This window comes from Cebus imitator, unplaced genomic scaffold, assembly GCF_001604975.1.
Source record: "Cebus imitator isolate Cc_AM_T3 unplaced genomic scaffold, Cebus_imitator-1.0 Scaffold208, whole genome shotgun sequence".
NCBI lineage: Eukaryota > Metazoa > Chordata > Mammalia > Primates > Cebidae > Cebus > Cebus imitator.
The window spans coordinates 1,662,908-1,689,313 of record NW_016107523.1 but is presented as its reverse complement, the minus strand read 5'-3'; the positions used below and the strand labels follow the sequence as shown (position 1 = coordinate 1,689,313).

Genomic DNA, 26,406 nt, shown 5'->3' with positions numbered 1-26,406 from the left:
CTCCACCTCCTGGGTTCAAGCGATTCTTCTGGCTCAGCCTCCCAAGTAGCTGGGACTACAGGTACATCACCACACCTGGCTAATTTTTTATTTTTAGTAGAGACAGGGTTTCACCATATTGGCCAGGCTGATCTTGAACTCCTGACCTCGTGATCAACCCATCTCAGCCTCCCAAAGTGCTAGGATTACAGGGATGAGCTACGGCACCCAGCCTGACACTTTCTAAAAGATGAAAACACAACCAGTTTAAAGGCTAATGTTAAAGACCTGGAACATAGATTTCTGACAATCTGGATATATAGCTGAATGGACGCAAGTACCTTAATACATAGATAGTGATGCTACTGAGAACGCAAACAGAGAGGTCAGCCTCAACCAGGTGAAGCACAGCCTCTTCACCGAGGCAGATGGAAAAAAAAAAAAAGAGAGACTATTACCATAAATACCGATGATTTGAGAAATATTATTTTGACTAAAGTAGGAGATGAAGTCATTTACAGTGAATGATGGGGAAAGTTTAGGCACCCCACAAAAGCTTGAAGTAATTGTTGAGAGAAATTAAGGAGAAAACAGGATGCATGGAAAGCTTATGAAGAACTGCTGGTTTTGCTAAAATATGTTATTTAAGAAATGGACTAATGCCTGACAATGACAACATTTACATATAATCATGACAGAGGGTAACTGCATTGAGGAGATGAGAGAAACAGAAACTTTTGGCAAGAGCAGGACAGCCCACAGGGGTGCTGAAATTGCTAAGAATGAAAGAACAACTTGGGTGAAAAAGTCTATTAACCTAGTTCCAAAGTTTTCAATGAGAAAATAATATGGCTAAATGGTAGATAATAGATGACCAGAAGCCATTAACTGCAGATGTGTTTTTAAATAAAGAGAGCAGTATCTTTGGAATTGTCTCTGTTAGGTGAGGAAATCAGTCATCCTAAAGTAGTGGGGGTGCAAAAGAAGAATGAGTCATTGTGCTGTTTTTGACGGTAAAAGTTGTTTCCATGTATGAGTAGAATAAGTATACAGGACAGAAGACTTGTGTTGAAAAAGGGTTTGAGCCTGCAGAGTGAGATTGTGGGAAAGCAGAGGAAGTAAAGCAAGGGAAAGAAAGTACAGAAGAGCATAGAGAGAAAGAAGAAAATATAGAATCAAGGTACCTATACTCTGGGTAGTAAACACAGGTAACAGAGATAGAAGAAATGGAAGAATTAACTGACTTGATGATTTCCAGTGGGACTTGGTAAAGAGTTGATTCTGTAAGTGTGTAAGCAAGTTTTAGATCCTATGAAAAGCCCAAAAAACAGCTTGATAGGAAGGCTTTCAAGGAAACCTTGTACAAGCTCCAGATTTTCAGACACCGTATCAAATCCCCTTGTGATTAGAGGAGGCATTTTTGTTTTATTACCAATTTACGTTACCATGTGCTCACTTTAATAATTTGAGCAGTTAGAATCTGTTAATTCTGCTAAAAAGTATAAACTATGGTGACATTAAAAGAATGTGAGAGGGAACTGCTAGGTAAAGCCCATGACAGTGTCCTAGAATACTGATTCTCAAGCCTTTATGTGCATAGGAATTACTCCTGAAAAATGTAATTTAGATTTACTAGTTCTGAGATTCTGTATGTCTGACAAGCTCCCATATAATGTGAATATTTGTGGTCCAGGGACATTTTGATTAGAAAGCTCCCCCTAGAACTCAGTTTTTAAGTAAGTGCATTTTGTTAAATACATGAATAAAACACATGGTCAATATACAAGGAAAAAAATTATGCTTAGGTTTAAAACTTCCATTTTTGAAAATATATGAAATTGAACTGATAATGGCCTATGATATGCTAATTGACTAAAAACACTTGAAAGGAGTAAATTAAGAAATTAAGTGAAAAAAAAAAAAAAAGAGTTGGCAATATTTAGCCATTTTTAATGGAGGCCTAAAAATGGATTAACACCACTCAAGTTCATGATGTAGGCCTGCCATGAGTTCAAAATAACCTACATAAACTGACAGGTGAAGTACTAAGAAAATCAAGTATGCCTAAATTGCATATCCCATCATCATTATTATGTATTTCTCTCAAGGATTTTTAATACCTATACATTATATTTAGCCTGAAGGAATCATCTAGGTAAATCATTTAATGTCCTATTTTAGTAGGCAATTAAGAATGATTTTGTTATTTCAGAAAATGAGAGTTCAAGTTGATAAAGGTGATGCACAAAACATCAGAAAGCCACTTATAAAATACTGTACTTTTTTTTAAACACTTTTAATCTGTCCTGCTCACACTGTTGATAAAATGCAAATAGATTTTAGGTAACCAAGTGGTAACAGGAAATTTTAAATTTTATATTCCTGAAATACTAGAACTCAAATTTCCTGCCTGTACCAAGCTGTTTTAAGATAAAGAAACAGACTCTCAGACAGAAAACTGTAAGAATCAGATCAATAACAATTTTTAATTAGCTAATAAAATGCCAAAGGTGATTCATACTCTCAGTGATCGAATATGTAATGTGAATTTTCAAACTTATTTAGAGTTTAATATTTTCTAATTAATTTTCTGCTACTCAGAGAATTTGCCTCAAAAATCACAGCAAAGAATATACCTTCAAATAAGTACACTTTGAAAAAAGACATTTTACTAATTTTCTGCTAATTATATATTATCTTTAATTTTAATTTTAAAACTCAAACATTGGCTATATAATCATATTTCCCATTACTTGAAACTGTTTAGAAAAGTCTATTATAATGCTGACAACAGCATATTTTATAAATCTAATAAGTAATTTAAAATAACTTTCCAATTAACAAGTAAACTCTAAAAAGAATTGTTGACAAGATTGTCTCCCCTTCTTCGAGCAGTCTAAAAAATATTCTTTTTTCCAGAATATATATATATATATATATATATTCTTTTTTTTTTTTTGCGCTCCAAAAGTTCCAACCCCAGTAGTAAACATTAGCTTGTAAGTGAGGTATTGTTGCATTTGTAAAAATACAATAGATTTTGAACTTCGTGATTTGAATCCTGGAAGATAAAGCAGAGCTAATATACACATTTAGGTGTGACCTTCCCATAGACAGAATTACTTTTCATTCACAATCATTGTTTCTTTAGCTTGCCCATTGTATTTACTTTTCCTGTTAGAAATTATTTTACAAACTGCTGCCAATCACAAAGAAAGATGCATGTTTTATAATTGTTGAAGTTGAAAATTTAAAGCCTTGACAATTTCCCTAAAGATGAAGTAGCTTATTCAAATTAATAAAACTTTGTATTTGTGAAGGTCAAAATTATAACATCTCTAAAGGGAATAACAACAGCAAAGCATCTGTTACCATATGTAAATACTGAGAAAGGCTGGACATCTTTTAGTTAAGGTAATACTTAAATATCTTATAATATGTGACAGAGACTGACAACTATAAAGAATAACTCTTTGATAATAGTGAGAATATAAACAAAGTCCTAAATATGGTATTTATTATATTATTCTATTCTGTTTTATTCTATCCTACTCTATACTATTCTGCAAGCTTGCTAAGGCCTAGCCTTGAGGTAACTGAACAATATATGAAAGAAAATCAATATGAATTCATGTTATACAATTGTTAATTTACAGTTAAATAATATGTAAGTTAAGGCAAGTTTATGAAACACATTCCTAGTCAGTCACGGAATAATCCAGAAAGATTTTTCTAGGCTAAACTTTGATTTTGCTTGCTATCTAAACTATATTTTAAAGATATATTAAACAGTATTTTATCATATTGCATTAATTCTATCAACTAATAGAATCACAGATAACAAAACATGGAGTTTACAGGAGCACAAAATAAGTACACATATTAAAAAAAGCATAACCTACATTGACTTTTTCTTTTAGGTCTGAGAAGTTGCCTTCCTTTCGGTAGATTGCAAATTCAGGACTCTGCAACACAGCTTCTGAGCGAGTAATCCAACTGTGAAGTTCAGTTATATCAACATCCAACCTAAGACAGCGAAAAATAAAGGTCATTATTTCTTAATTATCTCTTTCTTCTATATAGAAAAAGCAATTTATCCATATTTGTCACTCTTTTCTCAATCTGAGACTCCTGCCTGATGCCTCTATTAGTATTAATAGCACCACTATTTCGCCCATTAGGTAGACTCAAATTTGGAGTCAGCTTTGATCTAGAGTCTTATGATCATGGAGGTCATTTTATTTACCTCAATGTAAAAAATCACTTCTATAATATCTCCTATAAGCTATTACCCAGCCTCTGCTTGAATGTTTGCACTATTCAAAAAATGACTACTTCCCAAGATGACCTTTTATTTTTGGGAAGTATTTATGAGAAAAATACAATTCCTGTTGGTGGTCACCATTGAACCACATGCCTGATATTCGTGCCCTTCTGTAGTCTCCAATCATATTGCCTTTGGGTTTGGCTATGTGACTTTCTATTGCAAATGGGACAATAGTAAGAGTATTGCAAGTGAGGTGTTGATAAGTGCCTACACATAAGTGCCTGAATTTTTAGAGCACACATTCTGACAAGGCAACATCAAATAAGAACTGCAATGATCTGGAGGTGATCATGTTTTAAAGAAGATTGTTATATCTATGTGAAGAGGTCACAAGAAGAAGCATGGGGTACCAGGCATGCAAATAAAGCCTTCTGTGACCCATCTCAATGCCAGCTGAAGACAGACAGATGGGTGCTCCAGTTGATGCCACATAGAGAAAAGGAACGCCCAAGTTGCAGAATTATGAGAAATCTAAGTGCTGTTTTAAGCCACTACATTTTGGTGTCAGTTGTCATGCTGCAATAAATATCAGATCACCTAACCTGTTATTTTCAAATATTCTTTTTTATGCAGAGATCTTTGTAGTCACCAGGGATAAACTATTCACTCTAATCGGGTGATTAAGGTATGGAAGAGCCAAAATGTGGAATCAACCCAATGTCTAATGGAATAGTATTAAATCTTTAAGAATATGAATATCCTTTCATTTGTAACATGTATGAACCTGGAGGAAATTTTGTTAAGTGAAATAAATCAGGTATAGAAAGACAAATACCACATGATATCACTTATATGTGGAATCTAAAAAAATATCAAACTCAAAGAAACAGAAGACAACGTTAGTTTCCAGGAGCTGGTGGGGGTGGAAAATAGTTGGAACGATATTGGCTAAAGTATACAAAATTATAAATATTTGAAATCAGTTCTTCAGATCCATCAGTAGATACCTGATCATCAGCCTGCCCTATGCTTAGTTACTTCAGTGGATATTCTATGGTTTGTCGGTATCTTGGTTTCCTTAAATTGGGTACTTACAGGGAACATATCAGTAGTACGTAGTATAAATAGGGAAGAACAGACAATTATCTTTTTGGTTTATAATACTTTCATTGATACAGTCCATGGTTTTAATAAGTATTTTCACTTCAATATTAGATTTTCAACTCACGTTGCAATTCAATTGAGTTAAAACTTATAGGATTTTTTTCACATAAACTATCAATAAGGCAGTTATATCACAACATAATTACTAACACAAACTTATGAGCTGATCTCCTGAACTCAAAATTTGGAACTTTGAATCATACAAACCTGTTAGAATTTTTCACATTAGTTGCAAGCTACTGTATTTAAAATTAGACAGATACAGAACTTCATGGAACACAAAATCCTTACAAAAACATATTCTCATTTTACATTCTTAAAAAATTATTTTGTTAGGTATTACCAATTCCAACTGCCAATAAGATGAGATAGAGCTTCAGATAAATTAATTGACCTCAGTACCATGGGTCAGGAACTTAATTTATCCAGTTCACCATTTTGTCCTTCCATATCAAAAAAAGAATATTTCATAGAATATAGATTGAGTTGTTATTTATCAAGGCTATCCAACTTGAAATTGAGAGACTAGGGATCTTGATTCCTCTAAATACCATGTTACTGAAAGTCAATAATTTGTTTGTGCATACATTACAAATGTTTATAGATTTTTATTGTGTCATATATGATTCTTAGATTTCCCACATTTTTTATCCACAAGTTTGATTATCAGGTTCCTATTTCTTCATTCACAATGTTGATTAAAATATAGAGTACAATTACATGCTGTAAAAATCTTTTTCTCACACTCTCTTCAGTGATGTTAACTCATTAAATAAACACTTTCCTACTATGATCATTTGGTTGCCTACCCAAATCAGTGAATTATATTTCAATAATCGTTAATGCATATTTATCATCAGAATGTCTTAAAATGTTTTTATTTGACTTCTGGCCCAACATAAAATTTCCTGTGTCTCCCAACCTGCAAGCATCTACAAGCAACTGGTTTTCTGTCCAGTATATTAGAGTACTGGAATATTAATAGTTCAGGGGTGACCCTTAACCAGTAAGAGCTTAGAATTGGTAAATATTCCAGCTCCTTTGCCTCTAAGTTGGACAACCTTGAAGTATGATACACACGGTGTCGCAAAGAGGTCCCTACGTGATTGAGCCCCAGTTGCTTCCAGCAACAGCCTGATCCCTATGTGTGTGCCATCCTTTATTGGCTGCTTGATTTTTCTTATCTCACTTCCCTACTTTGATTCCTGGGAGCACTTTCCAAATAAACTTCTTGCACCTAAATCCTCTTCAGATCTACTCTTCGGGCAACCCAAACTAAGGCAATAATCAACAGCCTGAAATGAACCCAGCTTCCTGTCATACTTTTGCTTTTCAACTTGGGCTCTGAATCTCCATAGGAACTATTTAAAATGTTTTTTTTCAAACTCTAGCCCATTCGCTTTCTGAAGCTCTCTCAGCAGATGATCTTGTTCTCTACCTTACAGAAACAAGTGCAATTATCAGAGTAGAACTTCTTTCACTTCCTATTTCCAAACATCATCAGACCTGCACATGCAGCCACCGTTCTCATTCCATTGTCTACATTTGAGTGAGTTTCTCTTCTTTTCATTAAAGTCATTCCCACTAACTACATTTTGGACTTTATTCTGTTACTTTGCTCAAACATCTGAGTCCATCCATTTTCTAGTATCTATTTATTCTAAATTCAGCCTCTCCCTCTCAAGTGCATTCTTCATGATATAGTTTGGCTCTATGTCCCCACCCAAATCTCATGTTGAACTATAATCCCCAATGTTGGGGGAGGGTACTGGTGAGAGATGATTGGAACATGCAGAGGGATTTCCTCCTCGCTGTTCTCTATATTCACTGGGTTCTCATGAGATCTGACCATTAGAAAGTGTATAGCACTTCCCCTTTCACTCTCTTTCTTCTGCTCTACCATCGTAAGAAGTGTTTGCTTCCCCTTTGCCTTCTATTTATCAATGATTATGATATGTGTACCTCTAATTCAGGCATTTCTTCTGAATTGCACAGCTATCTAACCATCTGCCTATTGGATGTCTCCACTTGCATGCTGCAAAATCTCCTTAAACATTAGATGCCAAGATTTAATGTTTGATCTTCTCCCCAAAGCTAGTACTCTATCAGTATTCCCCAGATCAGTAATTGGCATCACCATCCCTTATATCTGATATTTTCTTCTCTGCTATGGTGACTAAAGTTTGTGTCCCCTAAAAGTTCATATGTTGAAGCCTAATTTCCAATGTGATGGTATTAAAAGATGGGACATTTGGGAGGTGATTAGGTCAAGGGGATAGGACCCTCATGATATCAGAACCCTTAAAATGATCTGAAGAGATCAGCGTTCCCTTTCACCATGTGAGGGCACAGTGAGAGGGCACCATCTATGGACCAGAAATCCTGCCCTTACAAGACACTCAATCTGCTGCTTCCTTGATATTGGACTTTCAAAACTCAAGAACTGGCAGAAATACATTTCTGTGGTTCATAAGCTACCAAGTTTACGGTATTTTGTTACAGCAAAGCAACTGAAACACTCTCTCTTCTTTCCCATGTTTACTGTATTGCAAAGTCTAATCCATCACACACACATTCCCTGTCTCCTGAATATGTATGCTTCTTCCTGTCTCCATAGCCAGAACCCAAATTTGTGTTGCCATTAAATATGACCAAAAACACTGCAATAGCTTTTCACTTGGCCTCTTGGCAATATTTATGGAAGCCTCTAATCTATTTTATATACTAATGGAAAAATTATCATTTCTATCTGTTTTAATTGATGCATAATAGACGTACTTAGTTTGGGGGTACATGTGATAATATAACACATCTGTATAATATGTAAAGATCAAATCAGTGCACTTGGGATATCTATCATATAAAATATTTGTCTATGCTAGAACCATTCAAACTATTCTCTCTAGCTACTTTGAAATATAGAATAGTAAAAACAAATCTGATTATGTTACCTTCATTCATAAAACCACTTAAAGGCTTTCTCATTTTTCTTATGATAAAGAACAAAATTTCAATATGATCCTTTATAATCTGGCCTTCACAGACCTAACTGTATCCTCTACTTTATCCTTTATTCAAGTAGTTATAGAAACAAATTTCCCTTCATGTTTTCTAAAGTAATACAGAGCTATTCTTTTATTCTTGTTCCTCCACTATAGTAAAATCCTTCACTGATTCTTCTATAAATATTTTCAAAATTTGGTAGTTAGTATAACGCATTTGGACCACTTTGGTAAAATTTGTCAAATCCAATTATACTTTAAATACCCTCTGACTCATAAATGTGAGATGGGAATATCCATCAGTCCATCTCAAATTCAGCCTTTAAACTTAATCTTTCTAGTCTCACACTCTTTTGATTAAAATATCTCTAGGAAAGATTGCTCACTTCCACTTATAGGTCCATGAAACTCAAACATGGCCAAGGTATTAGGCTGGCATCACAGCTAAAGGAAATCTGTTAAAGCCTTTGTTGGAAAAAGATTTCTACTTGGCATAGAATTGACATTGGTCTTGTTTGCAGACTGTTGGGACTCAGAAAACGATACCCCAAAGTATGGCACCTTGGCATGCAGAAACTTTGAACTAAAGAACATTGGAAGCCCTCAGAAGCAGCCTCAGAACCAAGGTCTCTCTGATCTTCTCCTGCCCTCCTGTCTGTAACTCCACATTCTTCCCCAAAGTGAGTCATAGTCTAAAACCCTCTCCTCCAAACCCAGTCATAAAACTCACAATTATAACTCTGTATTTACCCCACCTTTCTGTCTAGAAGCTAGCCATAAAAAAATCTCTGACATACCTTTGTTTTATAGTAAGTCATAAGACCCTCATTCAAGTGGGGTCCTATTCCATGCTATGAGGAAGGAATTCTAAACAGACAGGCCTGGCTGGTTTTCCCACTCAGTCTATTATTAGATCATTCCCTTTTTATCCAATCACATTTCTACATGGTTGTCTACTCATTATTAAATTTAAGCATAAAAATAAAGTTTTCCTCTGGGCCTATGGGTCTTCATTTCTGAAGGCTCCCATGTAACCTAAAGCTTTTATTAGAAAAATATCTTATGCTTTTCTCTTGTTAACCTATCTTTTGTTATAGGAATGTCTGCCGTGACCTGTATGATATGGCGGAAAGGGATCATGGCCTTTCTGCTCCTATAACATGTTGATATAACTGTTATACCACCACCTTCAATTCATTACAGAAAAAAAAGAAAGTTTATTTATATTTTTTTGGTTTGAAAGTAAATAATTTTCTTTCAAAAAGAAATCTTATAACACTTTTATATGTGTATATTCCTGAAAAATGCCAAATTGTATGTTTCCTTTTAAAATGGTCAAATGTCTCCCTTTTCCCCTTCATAAAGTATATACTAAGTGCTTAGTATGTGCCAGACATAATATTAACTCCATAAAGAACAGAGATGAGAATGCATTAGTCCACATTATCAAATAGTTTGGTTTAGTGAAGCATTCGTTTGACAAAATAAAAATGGTTTAGATAAAGAACTGGGGCTTAGCTCACACTGGTCTTCTTAAAAGAATATTCAAAAAAACACCTTCTCCATAAATTAGGATTAAATCAACTTCTAGCCTAGAGGCTCTGCCAAGTATATCAGTTATCTGCACACAATGAAGGCTTTGTGGAATCAACACCATGGTAACTGTCTGTTTGCTTCTCTGTCTGTGAAGATTTTAAGGGAGGCCTGGACACCAGTTGGCACGTAGTTCTGATAATTCAAATCAATTCAAACAACAGGATGTGAATTTCTACAAAGAGGTTTTTTCTTATTCAATTTGTCTGTCTGATTTTATAAATTTGGAAAGGGATTGCATACAGTGCTTGAACTTCCCTTTTACACAAAAATCATATGGAGAGTGATTACACTCTTTTCATTTACAAATTTTTAGAAAGGCAATTTCAAATTTTGCTAGGGCAGTTTGAAGAGAGTGTTTTGACTGGGGAAAAGAATCTATTCATAAGCACAGAGATTAATATGTTACGCTTCCTTTCTGAAATGGAACAAAGAAATAGCTCAATGAGTTTGGACTCTTCTCAACTGTTGCAGCTTCTTTCTTTTTTTTTTCTATCATTATTTTGACATCTTGATTTCTTGGGAAATAAGTGGAAACTAAACCCAATTCTTACCTGATTCAAGCTCTGAGCTATTCCTAACCTAATCTTATTTTTACATTTATTTTATGTTGCTTCCATTTGGGCTTATTCCTTCAAACATCTCTGATTTCCTTACTAAAACTCTTTTTGTCCAAACATAATGTGCAGTCAGCCTAGACTCTAATACTTAACATGTACCACCATCTCTTAGAGTTCTGGGAGTTAGCTGTCAGCTACTAGCATTGTTTTCTCTCCAATATTCTGCCAGTGGATAGCCTCATCTCTTTATGCCAGCAGTGAGGATGGAAGGGTGAAGAGGAAGCAGAGGCAGGGTTTCAAAGGCCTCCCATGTACTCTCCCTGAGTGCCAATGGCCAACATCCAATGCTTACGCTCAGTGACATTTTCAATGCACAATGAACACAGTCTCCTTCCTGGATCCTACTCAGTTCCTGGCATCCAAGAAGCAGTTGCATGTTTACTTTGTTCCTTATCAATTTACCAACTATTGCTTCATCACTTTATGTGGTTTGTCCCATCGTTTTCATGTATTTCACTGCTACTGAATATTCTTCAGATATCTTTGCTGAGACGCATGGCAAATGAACAGACTCGTCTGATTGAAATGTCTTCATGCCTATAAATTGGGTGCTATCTATTCTTCCCAGTGCTTTGCACATAGCATTTTCTACTGTACTTTGCACTACCTACGTGAGACTGGGTATTTAATCACCAACAAAATACATCATTCAGATGTAACTCAGTTACCTTCTTTAAAACTCTCAAGGAAAACACTGAAGACTTATATTCAGTGCCATATTCAATCTTGAATTCTGTGCATATATGTTTCTTTCTTCATAAAATCACTCATTTCTAATAATACTTTTTTCTCCACTTTAAAAACTCACATAAAACCATTGTTAATGAACTTATATATCATAAGTTACTCATAATGGTCCTCTACAGCCCGCTAATACGTTCCTTAGTGCTTACTTATCTTACCTTCGTCACATACTTAACTCTGTACTTAATGTACTTCTGTATGTTATCACAGACTCTATCCCTGAAATGCAGTCTAACTTTATCTAGCTTCAAATATCCCTTTTTTTTTCTGAGACACAGTTTCACTCTTGTTGCCCAGGCTGGAGTGCAATGGCACAATCTCAGCTCACTGCAACCTCCACCTCTCGGGTTCAAGGGATTCTCCTGCCTCAGCCTCCTGAGTAACTGTGACTACAGGGTTGCACCACCATGTGTGGCTAATTTCGTGTTTTTAGTAGAGACAGGGTTTCAGCATGTTGGTCAGGACCGTCTCGAACCCCTGACCCTCAGGTGATCTACCTGCCTTGGTTTCCTAAAGTACTGGGATTACAGGCGTGAGCCACTGCACCCAGGCAAAAATCTCCTGTAGCTAATAAAAAAAATGATGTCCTATTCTCTGTTCACAAAATGATAATTTTTTCTGTAATTACTTTTTTCTCTATTCTTTAAGTATATTTTAAAACCTCAACTTGTTATTATTTATGATTAGCAGTGAAGTGATAATTTTTTCTCCCTTACAAACATACTCATCAGAAACCCTGAAATTAAATCTTGTAAAGTCCATTGTACTGTCTTTGATTTTTTTTCTTTTTCTTTTTCTTCCATATGTATATTACTAAACCAAGATAGTTTTTCAAAAAGACCTTCCTTTTTTCAGAAGTTTCAAAATATCAAAAGCATGGGGCATATATAACCAAATATTCAGACAGAGACAATTTTTTCTCAGTATTATATTGCACAAATAGACTCAATCTCATCCAGTTGAATTTTCCATAAAAACGATATAAATTAATTACATCCCCTATGGTAAATATCAGGAGATGTCTATATGTATAGAAATGTTTAAAGTAAATTTAAAGGCAAAAACACATAAAAACAACTCAAAGAACTAGAGAAATGTTTGGCATTTAAGAAGTTGTCCATTTTACACTGTGAATGGTAAAACGTTACATGGAATTAGTGCTATGTAACTGTGCTAATTATGTCAGAAGAGCCTCCTGAGGAGCACTGACTGCGTTCTGTTAATTTTCTTTACAGTGACTGCCACATAAAGTATTAAACTAAGATGACACATTTACATAAATTTTAATTCGGTCACTTTCAATATACCATTTGGAACTCATCATTTCCAAATGTATAAACTCTGAAAGTGGAAATCCTCCAAGCTCCCAGACTTAACTAATTTGATTAGTGAACTAGGTTTATAAATGGACATTTTACGTTTTTAAACATCTTGGCATGTAGAATTTCATAAAAACTTATGAGCCTCATCCTTAGAAACCTAAAAGGAAAACACTGATGCCTGTGAAATACATTAACCATTACACAATCCCAGGGCTCTAGGTCTAGACCAGATAATTTATCAAACTAATTTTTAATATACATTTTAATTAGCTAGGAAGCAAGTTTCAATTATTAATAGGAACAAAACTATAATTATTTTTGTTGATATTAACATAAGGAAGAAATAATTTTGGAGCTAAGGTAAGATTTTTCAACTTTGCTGTATTTTTAAAAATCATCTTTTTTCTTCAGAGTTTCAGAAAGTGAGAAGATATTTTAATTCCCTGTTACCATACAGGTACTCTCCTGACCCTGAATCCCCAACCATTTGAAGATGAACTGCTATTCATCTTCCAAGACTCAGTTAAAGATACACATCATCTGTGAAGGTTTTCTTGATCAACCTCTCTCTACTCTTCCCCTTTCAACTTTCCTTCTGGGAAAACTTGTCCCTCTCTGCTTGTTTCCACATGGCATTTGCTTAAAAAAAAAAAAAATGGAATAATAGAATACAAATTAAATCTGCATCAAGTAGATCTTATAAAAATATCAAATGAAATTCAGTATGAATCTATTAGTTCTAAAAATATTTTTAGGACTCTGAGATGCATTGATTACATGGTAATTTTTATATTTTTATAATTACAGATTATTAAAGGGGAAATCCTATTTAACCGAAAGAAAACAAGCTAATATTTAAATAGCCCCTCTCCAAATCAAGATAATTTGTATACACACATACACGTGTATGTGTTTGTATAGTATGTGTCTCCGTCTGTGGAAGGGGGGAAGATAGGGCCACATGACTATCTTTTATTTTGTAACACGTGTGATACATGTGTATGTTTAAATGTGCTTTAAGTGTAAAGTAAATGCGGTGCGTTTATAAATATACTGAACTGAGGGCTGGGTGCAGTGGCTCACACCTGTAATTCCAGCACTTTGGGAGGCCGAGGTGGGCAGATCACTTGGGGTCAGGAGTTCGAGATCAGCATGGCCACAACTGCAAAATCCTGTCTGTTCTAAATATACAAAAATTAGCTGGGCATAATTGTGGTCGCCTGTAATCTCAGCTACTCCAGAGGCTGAGGCAGGAGAATTGCTTGAATCCGGGAGGGGGAGGTTGCAGCGAGCTGAGATTGTGCCACTGCATTCCAGCCTAGGCGAAAGAATGAGACTCAGTCTCAAAAAAAAAAAAAGTGTGCATGTGTGTGTGTGTATAAACACACACACACACACATATATACAAACACATATGCATACACATATTTATACACGTGAACACACACACACACACACACACACACACACACACTCAACTGAAAATCAGGCACTACAAGTTTTAATTCCTAATTTTCATCTTTTTGGTGCTTTCTTGGGTAAATCACTTGATTTCTTCCATGTTCATCGACTTCTTGCTTTAAATGGTAAAAATTTAAAAGCTCTTATCAAACTCGTCTTGAAGTAAAAACATACCATAAACCAAAAATAAAAATCCAACACCCCCTCTAAACAGACTTCCTCCTCAACCAGGGCTCTTAAAATTCAACTTGAAGACTGGTTCAGGCCATGAAGGAAAGTGGGGGTCGGACTCGTCTCATTATACCTCTCTGGCATTAACACCAGCACAGACTTTAAGTCTGATAAGAAACATTTTACAGGCTGTTCTCTCTGAAGCCTGCTAGCTGAAAGCTTCATCTGCATGATAACTTTGGTCTGTACAATCTCTTATCTCAACCCAAATATTCTTTTCTATTAATCGCAGGTCTTTAGACCAAGTCAACCAATTGCGAACCAGAAAATGTTTAAATTTACATATAGCCTGTAAGCCTCCACCCCCACTTAGTTGTCCTTTCTGGACTAAACCAATGTTATTTCTTAAGTGTACTTGATTGATATCTCACACCTCCCTAAAATGTGTAAATCCAAGCCCCATGCTAACCACCGTGGCCACATGTCATCAGGACTCGCTGAGGCTGTGTCACTGGCGCACGACTTCAACCTTGACAAAATCAACTTTCTAAATTAGTTGAGACCTGTCTCAGATTTTCTGGGTCTACAATACAAATGCTTTTAAAAAATTACTTGTAAATATGTTTACTTACCTCTCTAATTAAAGAGGTTTTGACCCAAGATACAAAACTGAGATTAGCTTTGCTCAGATATTCCGATTACATTAATCTATTCATCTAGCAATCAAATTAAATAAAACCTAAAGATGTTATAATTCCCAGTTATAATAAAAAGCCTATAAACTCTTTTCAATGGTTTACACAGCACCTGGAACAACATGACAGATGAGAACGGACGCTGTCTTCAGTTAACAGAAACTGCTATATTAACATTCCTATCATAAACCTCGTTTTTCTTATATTTGCAAGGTCTCAAATGTATTTCTACTTTTATATGTGTAATTTTAAGCACATCACTCATAAAATAATATGTTTCGGAACAGTAAAATTTAATGATTCCAGATTGCGCTGGAATGCATCTTTAAAAGATACTAAAAAATCAATTTCTGTGGCATTTACCTTGTCCTAAAATATGCCTATTTAACATGTGCCTCTAAAGCTGAATTCTAGTCCAAACACAAAATATTGTCCTTAAAATTGTACATCTTCTTTACTGTCAATGATAGCATATCAAATTATATACTTAATATGTATTAAAATTTTGCTTTTTAAAATATATGCCCTGGCATACAAATTCAGCGATTTAATATTTGAAGCTATTAATGCCAGAAATTTCTGAGTTATCTGGCATTGATATTCATCTTTCCACCCCTAGAATGGTTGTTTGCACAGAAGAGAATAAAACTGTTGTGAAATATTGTTTCTCTGCACAAAGTAAAACTTACCTAAAATATTTTGACAGCTAGTGGGTAGAAATGACATTAAAATAATCTTCCTACCTTAATTTGGTATTGAATCTTAATCATTTCAAAAAACAGTGGTAATCTTTCTTTCTTTTTTATTTCTAAAGTGTGGCATGGTTGAACAGAAGTCACACTTGTAAGTTCTGTTTATATGTCTTTGAAAAACACAACCTTAAAAATTAAGCGCTAAGAAACCCCCACAAATTCTAAAATATCAGATACAGCTATATTAGAGGAATTTGTTATAAAGCCAAGGAATGGGAAAACATGTGGACAAAAATTGCATGACCCAGAGGGTGGGAAATAAAATGCTGCTAAGCCACAGATGCGTGAGGCCTATTTTTCATTTTATAAATTGAAAATCCCTTTGAAACACACTTCTGTGCAAGAAAATCACCTTAACACAGGTTAATAGACATATTCTCTTAAATGATAGATTAAATCTTGTCATAGTAATAAATCTATGATCATACAATGCAATATACTCCAGGTGAAAATCCTGAGTCATATATTTTAAGATCAAATTTAAAGTGTATTTAAAATGATGAAACCAAAAAGCTGCCTATGTCCCCGTGAGAAATAAATGTGGGTCACTAGAGGGCGCACATTCCCTTTCACAGCTTGTCTTCAATTTGGCTTCTCTTTCATTTTCTTATCTACATAACGATAATATGGTGACAAATGGATTTTTCATGGAAATTTTACTTACACAGAAACATAAAATGTCGAAAGATATAGATAATATGGTATACAAATAATATGTTAGTAAGACACTCTCAGATGCACAGTTAAAATGCCTTCCGCCATTTTGATACACACAAAATTACCTTGAAGTCATAATACATAGAATCTCTTGAGAAAATATGACCACATTTTGGAGAGGCATGCTTAGTTCAAATAATTTAGTAAAATTTTCTGGATTATGTACCAAGTAGTTTTCTTTCCCAAGTTCGCTATTTTTAACTAATTTTTAAATGTCTTATTAAATATGTGGACATTTGTGTTCTATAAAGCTGCTTAAAATTATACTCCTATATCACCTAAAGTTTTTTAAATACCAGGCATCCATTCAATCAAATTTAAAGTACAAAAAAAGAGGCAAGTGTCATTTTAAACATCTTAAGTCACAAGCTTTCAAAAACAAAACTTAATTCTTCTGTTAAGAAACCTTGTATGTTATTCATAATTTGTATTTTTGTAGACTGATCGTGAATAGAAAACTTGAAGATCCTCCTTTAGTTTCAATACACAGTGAAGCACTGAGCTAAGATTCAAGAACAGGTCTATCTGAATCCAAAGATTTCTATTGTACTACATGCTTCTTTTGTTCCAAATGAAAGAGAAACCCATCTTAAAAGAAAGAAAAAAAAAGTCAACTTAAAATTCCTGTTCATTGCTACATAGAATAGTAATTTGGTGGTTTCAACTATGCTGTCTTGGATTATAGCAGAATTTGATTGGAGTCTCTAATATCAGGGTATTACTTCAAAAAATTTTCATTAGCCTAAACTATGATCCTCAGTTGTATACTTTGTACCCTAATGGCAATATAAAAAAATTTCTTTTGCAATTTATTATTACTTTGGAATTTCACTTAATTTCCTAAAATCTTCAACTTTCTAATCTGATGATACATCTTCTGACATCAGAAAAAATATTAAGAATCGAAGACAAAAGTTATTACTTATTACATAATGTGGTTAAGACAATGGTGAGTTCCAGAAGTCTTGCACTTGGAAGAAAAGTTCAATTTTATGGATATTCCACTCATTTTTTGATGTTGAAAAAGACACCTAAATTAAAAAAAATTTTTCAGTGAAAAAGGCCTCTGTATTCAAAGATAATCAAATGTTCCCATGGGGTACTTCAGTCAATGATATGTCAGAATGAAGAACAGACACAATCTAGAGTCAGTACACAGTTTCCACGGATTTTGGCAAGTCCTTAAAGAGCTCCAGTCAAGCATTTTATTTCAGCTAAATAATTTGATGGAATCCTCTTTAACTTATTAAAAGACAGCAAGGCATGGAGTTTCCAAAGGCAGCATCCCAAGTGAGGCTGGGTTCAAATCCTAGCTGCACTACTTTTTGTAAACTATGTGATCATGAGTAAGTCACTTGAAATTTCTGTGACACATTGTTATCATCAGCAAAAGGGTGACAATAAAATTTACTTTGTAATGCTATTTTAATTGTTAGATATATTAATATCTAGCAAATAGTTGGTAGAAGCCATATACATATTAGCTATTGTTATTATCTTCCACAACGCTTTTTTACTGACTTCAAGCCAGTCCTATGTTTTTCCTCACTTTCTCATGTGTGAGAATGGTCGTATTTGTTTAAGCCTCTTGTTAATGACTGATAGAGTAAAAGTCATAATAGAAATAACAAGAATAAAAACTGCAAACACAGCTATAACAAAGACAATAAAACATATAAACAAAAATCAATAGCAAATAATCTCATTTTACCCATTAGTGCAGGAATCCCCAAAGTGTGTTCTTGGGACAAAATCAGCCTGCCATCTAATTTGGTAAATAAAATTTTTTTGGAATGTAATCATGCTCATTCATTTATACGTTGTTTATGACTGCTTTCCAGCTATAGCAGCAGAGTTGAGCAGTTGTAAAATAAATTTTGTGATACACAAAACCTAAAATATTTACTGTCTGGCCCTTTAGAAAAAACTTTTCTGACCCCAACTTCCCAGTCTATGAATTGAAGATAAGATGGCCTCTCTCTCCCAACTCTCAAGATCAAATGGTATGATTGACAGTAATCACATCATATTTCTCTCTCTCAAAAATATGCAATGACTCACCATGACCAGAAGGTTAAAGACTATATTCCTTAATCTTTTACTGAATACCTTTAGTTATTATGAACCCAACCTACCTTTTCAACCTCAGTCCTTACTTCTAAACTTCCTTTACTCCTTACTTCTGCTGTAGACAAACAAGAATACTTAATAATCCCATGTAATGTTTTCTTCATATATAGGCTTTCTCCTGTGTTGAATTGTCACTTTCCCTCATCTTGAGCCCAATGCTTCCCTTCTCTTTAATTGTCCAGTCGAATGGTAATTTTCCCATGAGCCTTCATGCCTAACTCTCAAGCAGAAGATGAACTTTTCTCCCTTGCAACTTTTCTAACATTTTGTTAGTACTTTTACTTCACGACAGTTTATGCTGGGTGCTAACTTCCTCAGGGAAAAGTTAGGTGTGGTTTACAGTTAAAGTAACTGGAGTGTTTTACAAATCATAGTAATCCGTTAGATATTAGTTGAGTGAATAGGAAAATTAGCATGCAAACTAATGTTACTGTCACTTCTTTTTTTTTTTTTTTTTTTTTTTTTTTTTTTTTTTTTTTGAGATGGTTTCTCACTCTGTCACCCAGGCTGAAGGGCAGTGGCACAATCTTGACTCACTCCAATCTCCACCTCCTGGGTTCAAGCAATTCTTCTGCCTCAACCTCCCGAGTAGCTGGGACTACAGACATGTGCCACCATGTCAGGCTAATTTTTATATTTTTAGAAGAGATGGGGTTTCACCATTCTTGAAATGTTGTGAATTGACTATAGAAGTGTTTAAAGAAACCCACCATGAATTGAATTGTGACTTGTACCCTATAGGAGGCAATTTAAACTTTAATCACTATCAGTGTGAAAGGTCTTTGAGTGTAAGAGAATTCAACATGCTTGTGGGTCTTTCAAGTTTAAATGACTGCCAATCAGGTTTCAGAAACAACCTAGTGTAATGTGGAAAGCCATTTCAAACTGATATGTACTTACTGCCCCATTGCCAGCATCATGAACTATTTCAATCCATCTAACCTGTTAGTGAGCATCTCTATGAACTTTAGTCAAAACAAGAATAATACTCACTGCTTTTCAAAGCCAGTTTTTGGTCAGCTTGTGCTGTCATAACCAAATACCATAGACTGGGTGGCTTAATCAACACCTGCTTATTTCTCACAGTTCTATAGGCTAGAATTCCAAAATTAAGGTGCCAGCAGGGTGTGTTCCTGGTGACAGCCTTCTTCCTGGCTTGTAGATAGCCCCTGGTATAGTTCAGATGTTCATCCCTTCCCAAATCCAGTGCTGGAGATGGGGCCTGATGGGAGGTGTTTAGATCATGTGGGCGGATCCCTCATACCTTAGTGTTGCCTTTGTGACAGTGAGTTCTCCTGAGATATGGTCATTTACAAATGTGTGCCACTTCCCTCTGCAGTGTCTCATTCACTTTCTCCTATTCTTCCATGTGATGTGCCTGTTCCCCCTTTGTCTTCCATCACGACTGGAAGCTTCCTGAGGCCTCCCCAGAAGCAGATGCCACCATACTTCCTCTACAGCTTGCAGAACAATGAGCCAATTAAATCTCTTTTCTTATACGCTACCCAGTCTCAGTTATTTCTTTACAGCAGTGCAAGAACAACCTAATACAACCTCCTTTGTGCTGTGTCCTCCCAAGGCAGGGAGAAAGAGCAAGCAAGCTCTTTGTTGTGTCTTCTTATAAGGGTTCTAAACTCCTCAAGAGAGCCCTATCTTCCTGACCTCATCTAAATCAAATTATCTTCCAAAGTCTCCATTTCCAAATTCCATCACATTGGACATTAGGGCTTCAGTTTAAGAATTTAGGGAGGATGCAATTCAGTCCATCACAGCCTGGCATCATTTTTATATCTCTGTGGCAACAAAATGTGTGTTCATTTGTAAAGATAAACGTTTCTGACTAGGGAGGACTTTACTAAGAATATTCTCAGAAGATGTCAGAATAAGAATAATATTTTCTATTATCGCATAAATGTGGTCATGGGAAGATACCATTTCTGAATTAATAATTAGAAACTCAACTTTCTTCTGGGGAAAGAAGGTTTCTTTTCATGTAAACATTCTTCAAGACAAACACATGTAATATAATTTTCACAATGTGAGGGCAAACAAGGAAGGCCATATGAATTCCATTTCAGGGGGGGAGAAATAGATTCTTGGGGAGATGAAGTGACTTGATTAAGTCACATAGTTTATGAGTAGAAGATGTAAGGCCAGAACCCATCTGTGCGGTAATATGCCCATCTGCTCTCAGATCTATTCCCCACTTTTCTTCTGTCCGTTCCATATCAGAGGGATATACATTTCCCAACACTAATTGTTAACTTGGAGGCAGTGGCAGAATATTGGAAGGTGGGAGGAAGAGAAAAGACAAGGTACATTTTCTTCTCAAACTACCTTGGGTGGCATTTCCAGAGCAGCTATATCTCTACTGTGGCTTCAGTTTTCTCTGGATAGCTCCCTCTTCAACAATCCAATTTTCTGCCTGGCAGTCCTAACTTTAGTTTAATCGGTGTTAGAAAGTCCCAGCTTCTGAGCTCTGGTAATATCACTTTTTCTGTATTGTTCCTCCAGCTCTAGGGATATTAGCAGCTTCCTTATGTTGCTAGTGCTTTGAATTGCTTCTCCATCCCCTGCGCTGCTTCTGTTTTCCACTACCTGATTAGCCAATTCCTTGCATTACATTTCCTCTCTTTAAGTCACTTACAGTGATTTTGTTTTCCTAACAAGACTTGCACAAAACCTGGAAAATACCTCATCAACATCCAGTAAATATTTATTCAATACCTACTATGGGCTGACTTCTGGTTTATGCACTGTAGGTCTAGAGATGACAAGAAACGGTTCCTTCCCTTAAAGAGTTTACTAGAGATACAGGCATGCAAAAACAAAGTCATTACAGAACAATTTGGCAAATGTTTTAAAGGAAGTGTTAAAAAGGCTGAGAACTGCCTGAGAGGTTATGTAGCCAGAAAGACAAGGTAGTTAGTGGCAGGGTGGCAGGGAATTTGGGGATGGGATAAAGAAAGGTTATCTAAACAGAATCTTAGGTAGAAAAACCAGTAGGTACGAAGAAACAGAACCAAAGTATACAGCATTTGGAGACCAAAGAGTGGTTAATTTAAGCTAAACCACAGGACAGTGTGGGTCAAAATGCAGTGAACTGTTCGCTATTAGTCTGTAAGAAGAATAGAGTTTTCACCAGAGTATAAATCAATGGCGTCACTAAACAATTTCATCTTATTTTGCTTTTAATTGCCAAACTTTCTTGACAAAGGAAACTGTACATTGATTTATATTCTGGCTTAAACTTCTTATCTTAATTGTAGACTGGTAATAAAATGTTCGCAGATTATTTTGAGCAGCACTGGTATATTTTTTTAAAAAGGAGCAGAGGAGAAGGGAGTGAAGCTGGAGAGGTAGGTAGTTAAACATTACAAAAGAATTTCCATGCCACACATTTCAAGATTTATGGGCAGGGGAATGATCTAATTAAAACTGCATTTTAAGATATCCCTTGAGAGGCTGTGAAGAGCATGGATAAAAGAGGTAAGAGCAGAGTCAGAGAAATCAGTTAAAAATTTTATACAGAAAGAATTCAGTTTAAACTGGAGTGAAGGCAGCAAGGATGTAGAAACAATAACAAATTAAATAGAATTTGACAGGTACATTGGGAGGGATTTAGTGATATGGCAGATACCAAGACCACTTTGAATGGTGGCACAGGTTGTTCACTGCACAAGTTCAGGATGCGCCATTCTTAAAGACTTTGAAGTGAACGACCCTCCCTAGAGTTGTACGATCTAAACTGCAAAACTACATTTGAGATTCCAGTAAGAAATCCAGGCATACGTAGCCTATAAGCATTTGAATTATACAAGTATGGACATCAGGAGAGAGGGTGAGTTGGAAATATCAATTAGTGAATCATAAATATAAGTGAATGATAAAGATTATAAATATTTCCCAAAAAGAGAAAGTATCATAAGAAGAAAATGAAACCAAGATTTGAGTCTTACAGAGCCTGACATGAAAGGGCAGGAATAGAAGACTGAAAAGACATGGTCTGAAAGCAGGAGAAAGAAAACAGGAGAGAACAATGTCACAGAAACTGCAGGAGAGAAAAATTTCACGAAGGGACTAATCATCGCTGTCAAGCACAAGACAAAGGTCTAAAAGGATAAGAACTGAAGAGTGACCTTTGGAGCTGGTAATTAAGGAGCTCTCTAGTGACCTTGCTGAGAGCAGTTTCAATGCTTGATGTGGAGTATGAAAGGGTAAAGGAAAGAATCAGAAGTAAGGGAATAGAAACAGTTTGGGTTTTCTGATTAAAAACTGACTTTTATTTGCATTCAGCTGGGCTCCTCCTGTTAGATAAATAAGTGTGAGTACCATTTTCTTCACTCAAAGAACAAACAAAACTGTATGTCACAGCTCTGGGAATGTGATCCTGTCTTCTTCCTTGTTGATATTCTTTTATGCCTTGCATTCTGGAAGAATACATTTTCACATAGCTCCATAGCAAGAAATCCAGAGATCCATATAGTATCTCATGGGACCAGTTCTCATTATAGTGCATTTCTATTCACAGCATGAATGGAACATCTACCACACAGAAGACTCCATACAGGCAAGGAACAAGGAATGGATCCTGGCCCAGGGAAGCTTTAAGTCTAGTGGATGAAACAGACATATGGATACATCATTTCATCATTAAGCAGCAGAGGTGTTATAAAATGCATTAGTAGTAGCCCACAAGCTACCTAGGAATAGATGGACCCTTTATGGGGGCTGGCATGAAGAAAGAGAATCAGGGTTCAGACTGTAACTGAGAAGACACTCTAGCGAACTGATTTCCAAAGTGCGGGCCCTAAATCAGTAGCAGCAGGATCACCTGTGACCTTGTTAGAAATTAAAATTCTTGGGCACCCCTCCACACCTATTAGTATTAGAAACTCTGGTGACTCCGATGCATGCTGAAATATGAGAACCACTGTTTTCATGAAAGTTGTGAGGATTCTCAAATTTTATGGTGTATCAGTATCACCTAGAGTGCTCGTAAAATATTTTTGGGCCCACCAGCAGAGTTTCTGATTCAGCAGGTTTGGGAAGGGCCCTCCAAATCTGCATTTCAAAGAAGCTTCCAGATGATGATGGTCTTTCATGCACTGAAGTTTGAGTATTGCTGTTCTACTTAGAACAGCAATCTGATCCCATAGCATTCACTAGAATTCATATTACTATATTGTTCAAAACACTGTTATTGACTTATTCTTGATGTATAAGACAAAATAATTTCAAGGATATTTAGTAAACGGTTACCTTTTTGAGGATCTGAAGATGGTATGCAAGGTCTCTTTAAAAAAAAACAAAACAACAACAACAACAAAATAGTGTCTAAAGTGAAACTTGAATTTACGACCAAGGTCATTTCACTTTAATACATATAAAGAAACATGACATTGCAACTATAATACTAGAATGGAATTAGGAGACTCAGTACTAGTCTTTATTTTGCAACTGAAAGCAAGTGATTTAACCTTTCTGGACCTCAATTAACCTGTAACCATGGACAAGTCTAGTCTCCTTAGGAGAAAAAGAAGTAAATCACCTAAAATGTTTTGTTTCTATGGGCTGTGCCAAGAGGCAAAAATGTCATTACTGAGTTCAACATCCCAGATATTTTAGGATCAATTATCATATAGAACATAAAAAAATGATTCATGGATACATTAATCATCTAATTAGGTCCTTCAAATAAATTGGTGTATTTTCCCATACAACTTTCAGATTTTAATTTAGAAACCAAAGTTATAACAAATATCTAAAACAAAAATGTTTTAAGCATGAATCTTATAGAACTGCAGAAAGAGTGGTCTTATCTAACAGTTATCTATCTTTCTTTCCAGAGAGATGTGACACAATTTAACTTAATCCGGACAGCAGCCATACAAAGAAAGAAAATCAAACAAACAAAAAACAGAAACAAACTGAAAAGTAGAAGATATAGTAATAATTCAGATATGTAGATCTGCCAATTTATCCTTCCACTTATTTAGCATGTAGGCAATAGCCAGAGAAAGTAATCTTACATTCTGTCTGCTTACCCTGGAGAAAACAAACAAACAAACAAAAACAGAGATCAGGTGAATTAAGGCATTTCAAAATGCCTCTATATTGTCCTTGAGGACAAAAATATTTATTTATGAACACTTTACTTGGGGGAAATTATCTTTATTGAGATGGTATTTACTTAAAAACAATTTGCCATTCGTTTTGCCTGTTGCTACAAAAGTATAAACTAAAGCTTTTTTGAAAAATCCCTTAAAATAACTGCTACATGATTAGGAACTAATCTCCTGGATAAATATCAATTAACTAGATAACAGATCTACTTTTAACCTAGCCTGAGTTCCATGCTCTTATAATTACCTACATGTAAAGTAATATCACTGAATTGCAAGAATAATTTGCTATTAGAAGTAATTATCTTGTGACCCAAATCACCAGACACTTTTGTAAATCTCAGTGTAAGGAGGAAAATTTATGCAATAAATACAACATATGTAGAAACTGTGTAATTATTTAGGAATCAACTAAATGTACCTCACATGGTTAAGAAACTATGCTATGGTAGAGAGCTGAGTTTTAAATCCCTTAATCGTTTACAGTAAATAAGGATACCCCAGTGGGTAAAATTGGAATAATTAAAGATTATTAGAATTGTCACATGTATATTTTTCAGAACAATTCCGGGAAGAGCTAGGTAGAATTTTTAAATGATATTGGAATGTCAAATTTTAGTTACTATAATTATTTGAATTACATATCATTTACTCTCTCAACAAACATTTATTGGTTATTATATGCACAGTATTTACTATAAGGGGATCTAAGTAAATATAAAGAAGTATAGTAATAGGTTTCCTTTGTTGTGACTGGCAATGAGAAATTTTATGTGAGTAGCATGAAGGCATATAACAAAGTGAATGTAATGGAATTTACTGGCTGAAGTGAAATGATTATTGGGAAGCTAGACATAAAATTAGTGGAAAATGAGAATAATATTGAATGCCATAGGAAGGGCCTGGATTTTATTTTGGAGACTTCTGGAGTTATGGCAATTTGAAGGTCTGGAGAGACAGCAAAAAGCAACATTTTGGATATATTAATTTTAGATACATCGATTAGAAAGGAGAGCAGTTCTCCCCAGAGTGAGGTATATGGCTCAGGTTATAGACCTGACAATTAGAATTATCATGAAATGACTGAAATGATGGCACTTGCCCAATAATACAATCTAATTATAATAAAGAAGAAGAAGAAAGTAGAAGAAAGATTCACAGAACTGGAGAAGTCAGGTGGTAAATTCTGTTTTGAAGAGGAAGGCATGAAGGTAATTTTATATTTGTTAGGTTTGGGATGATGTTTATTGAGGAATTTTTCCCCGTTAATAAGAAATGACTACTATCTTCACCACTCCCTCCACCACCATCATCTCTACCATCTTTACCTCTCCCACCATCACTTCCACCCCTACTACCCATTGCAATCTTACTCCGTCTTTATCATCTCTACGGTCTCCACCACCAAACAAGAATCATAACTATTGCATTTATTGAATGTTTACTACCTTAAAGCAATGTTTTTAAATGTTTCTTATTGAATCCTCCTGACTGGTGTTTTATAAAGTGAGAATATTGGAATCAGAGGCACAGTTATTAAGTAATTTGCCTGAGCTCATAAGCTAGTAATTAAAACAGGCAGGTTTCACGAATATCAAGTGTTATCACCTATCAGTGGGAGTTAAATATTGAGTACACATGGACACAAAGAAGGGAACCATAGA

The 26,406-nt window shown here is 35.2% G+C and overlaps 1 protein-coding gene across 7 annotated transcripts in view; it reads right to left on the bottom strand.

The window, feature by feature from the left end:
- Nucleotides 1-26,406, bottom strand: part of DMD (dystrophin) — a 2,133,401-nt gene that overhangs the window by 1,443,277 nt on the left and 663,718 nt on the right. For all 7 annotated transcript variants that reach the window (XM_017548497.2, XM_037745683.1, XM_037745686.1 and 4 more), the window contains exon 18: nt 3,882-4,005. In XM_017548497.2, coding sequence (XP_017403986.1) covers nt 3,882-4,005 — 124 coding nt within the window. The remainder of the gene's footprint in view (nt 1-3,881; nt 4,006-26,406) is intronic.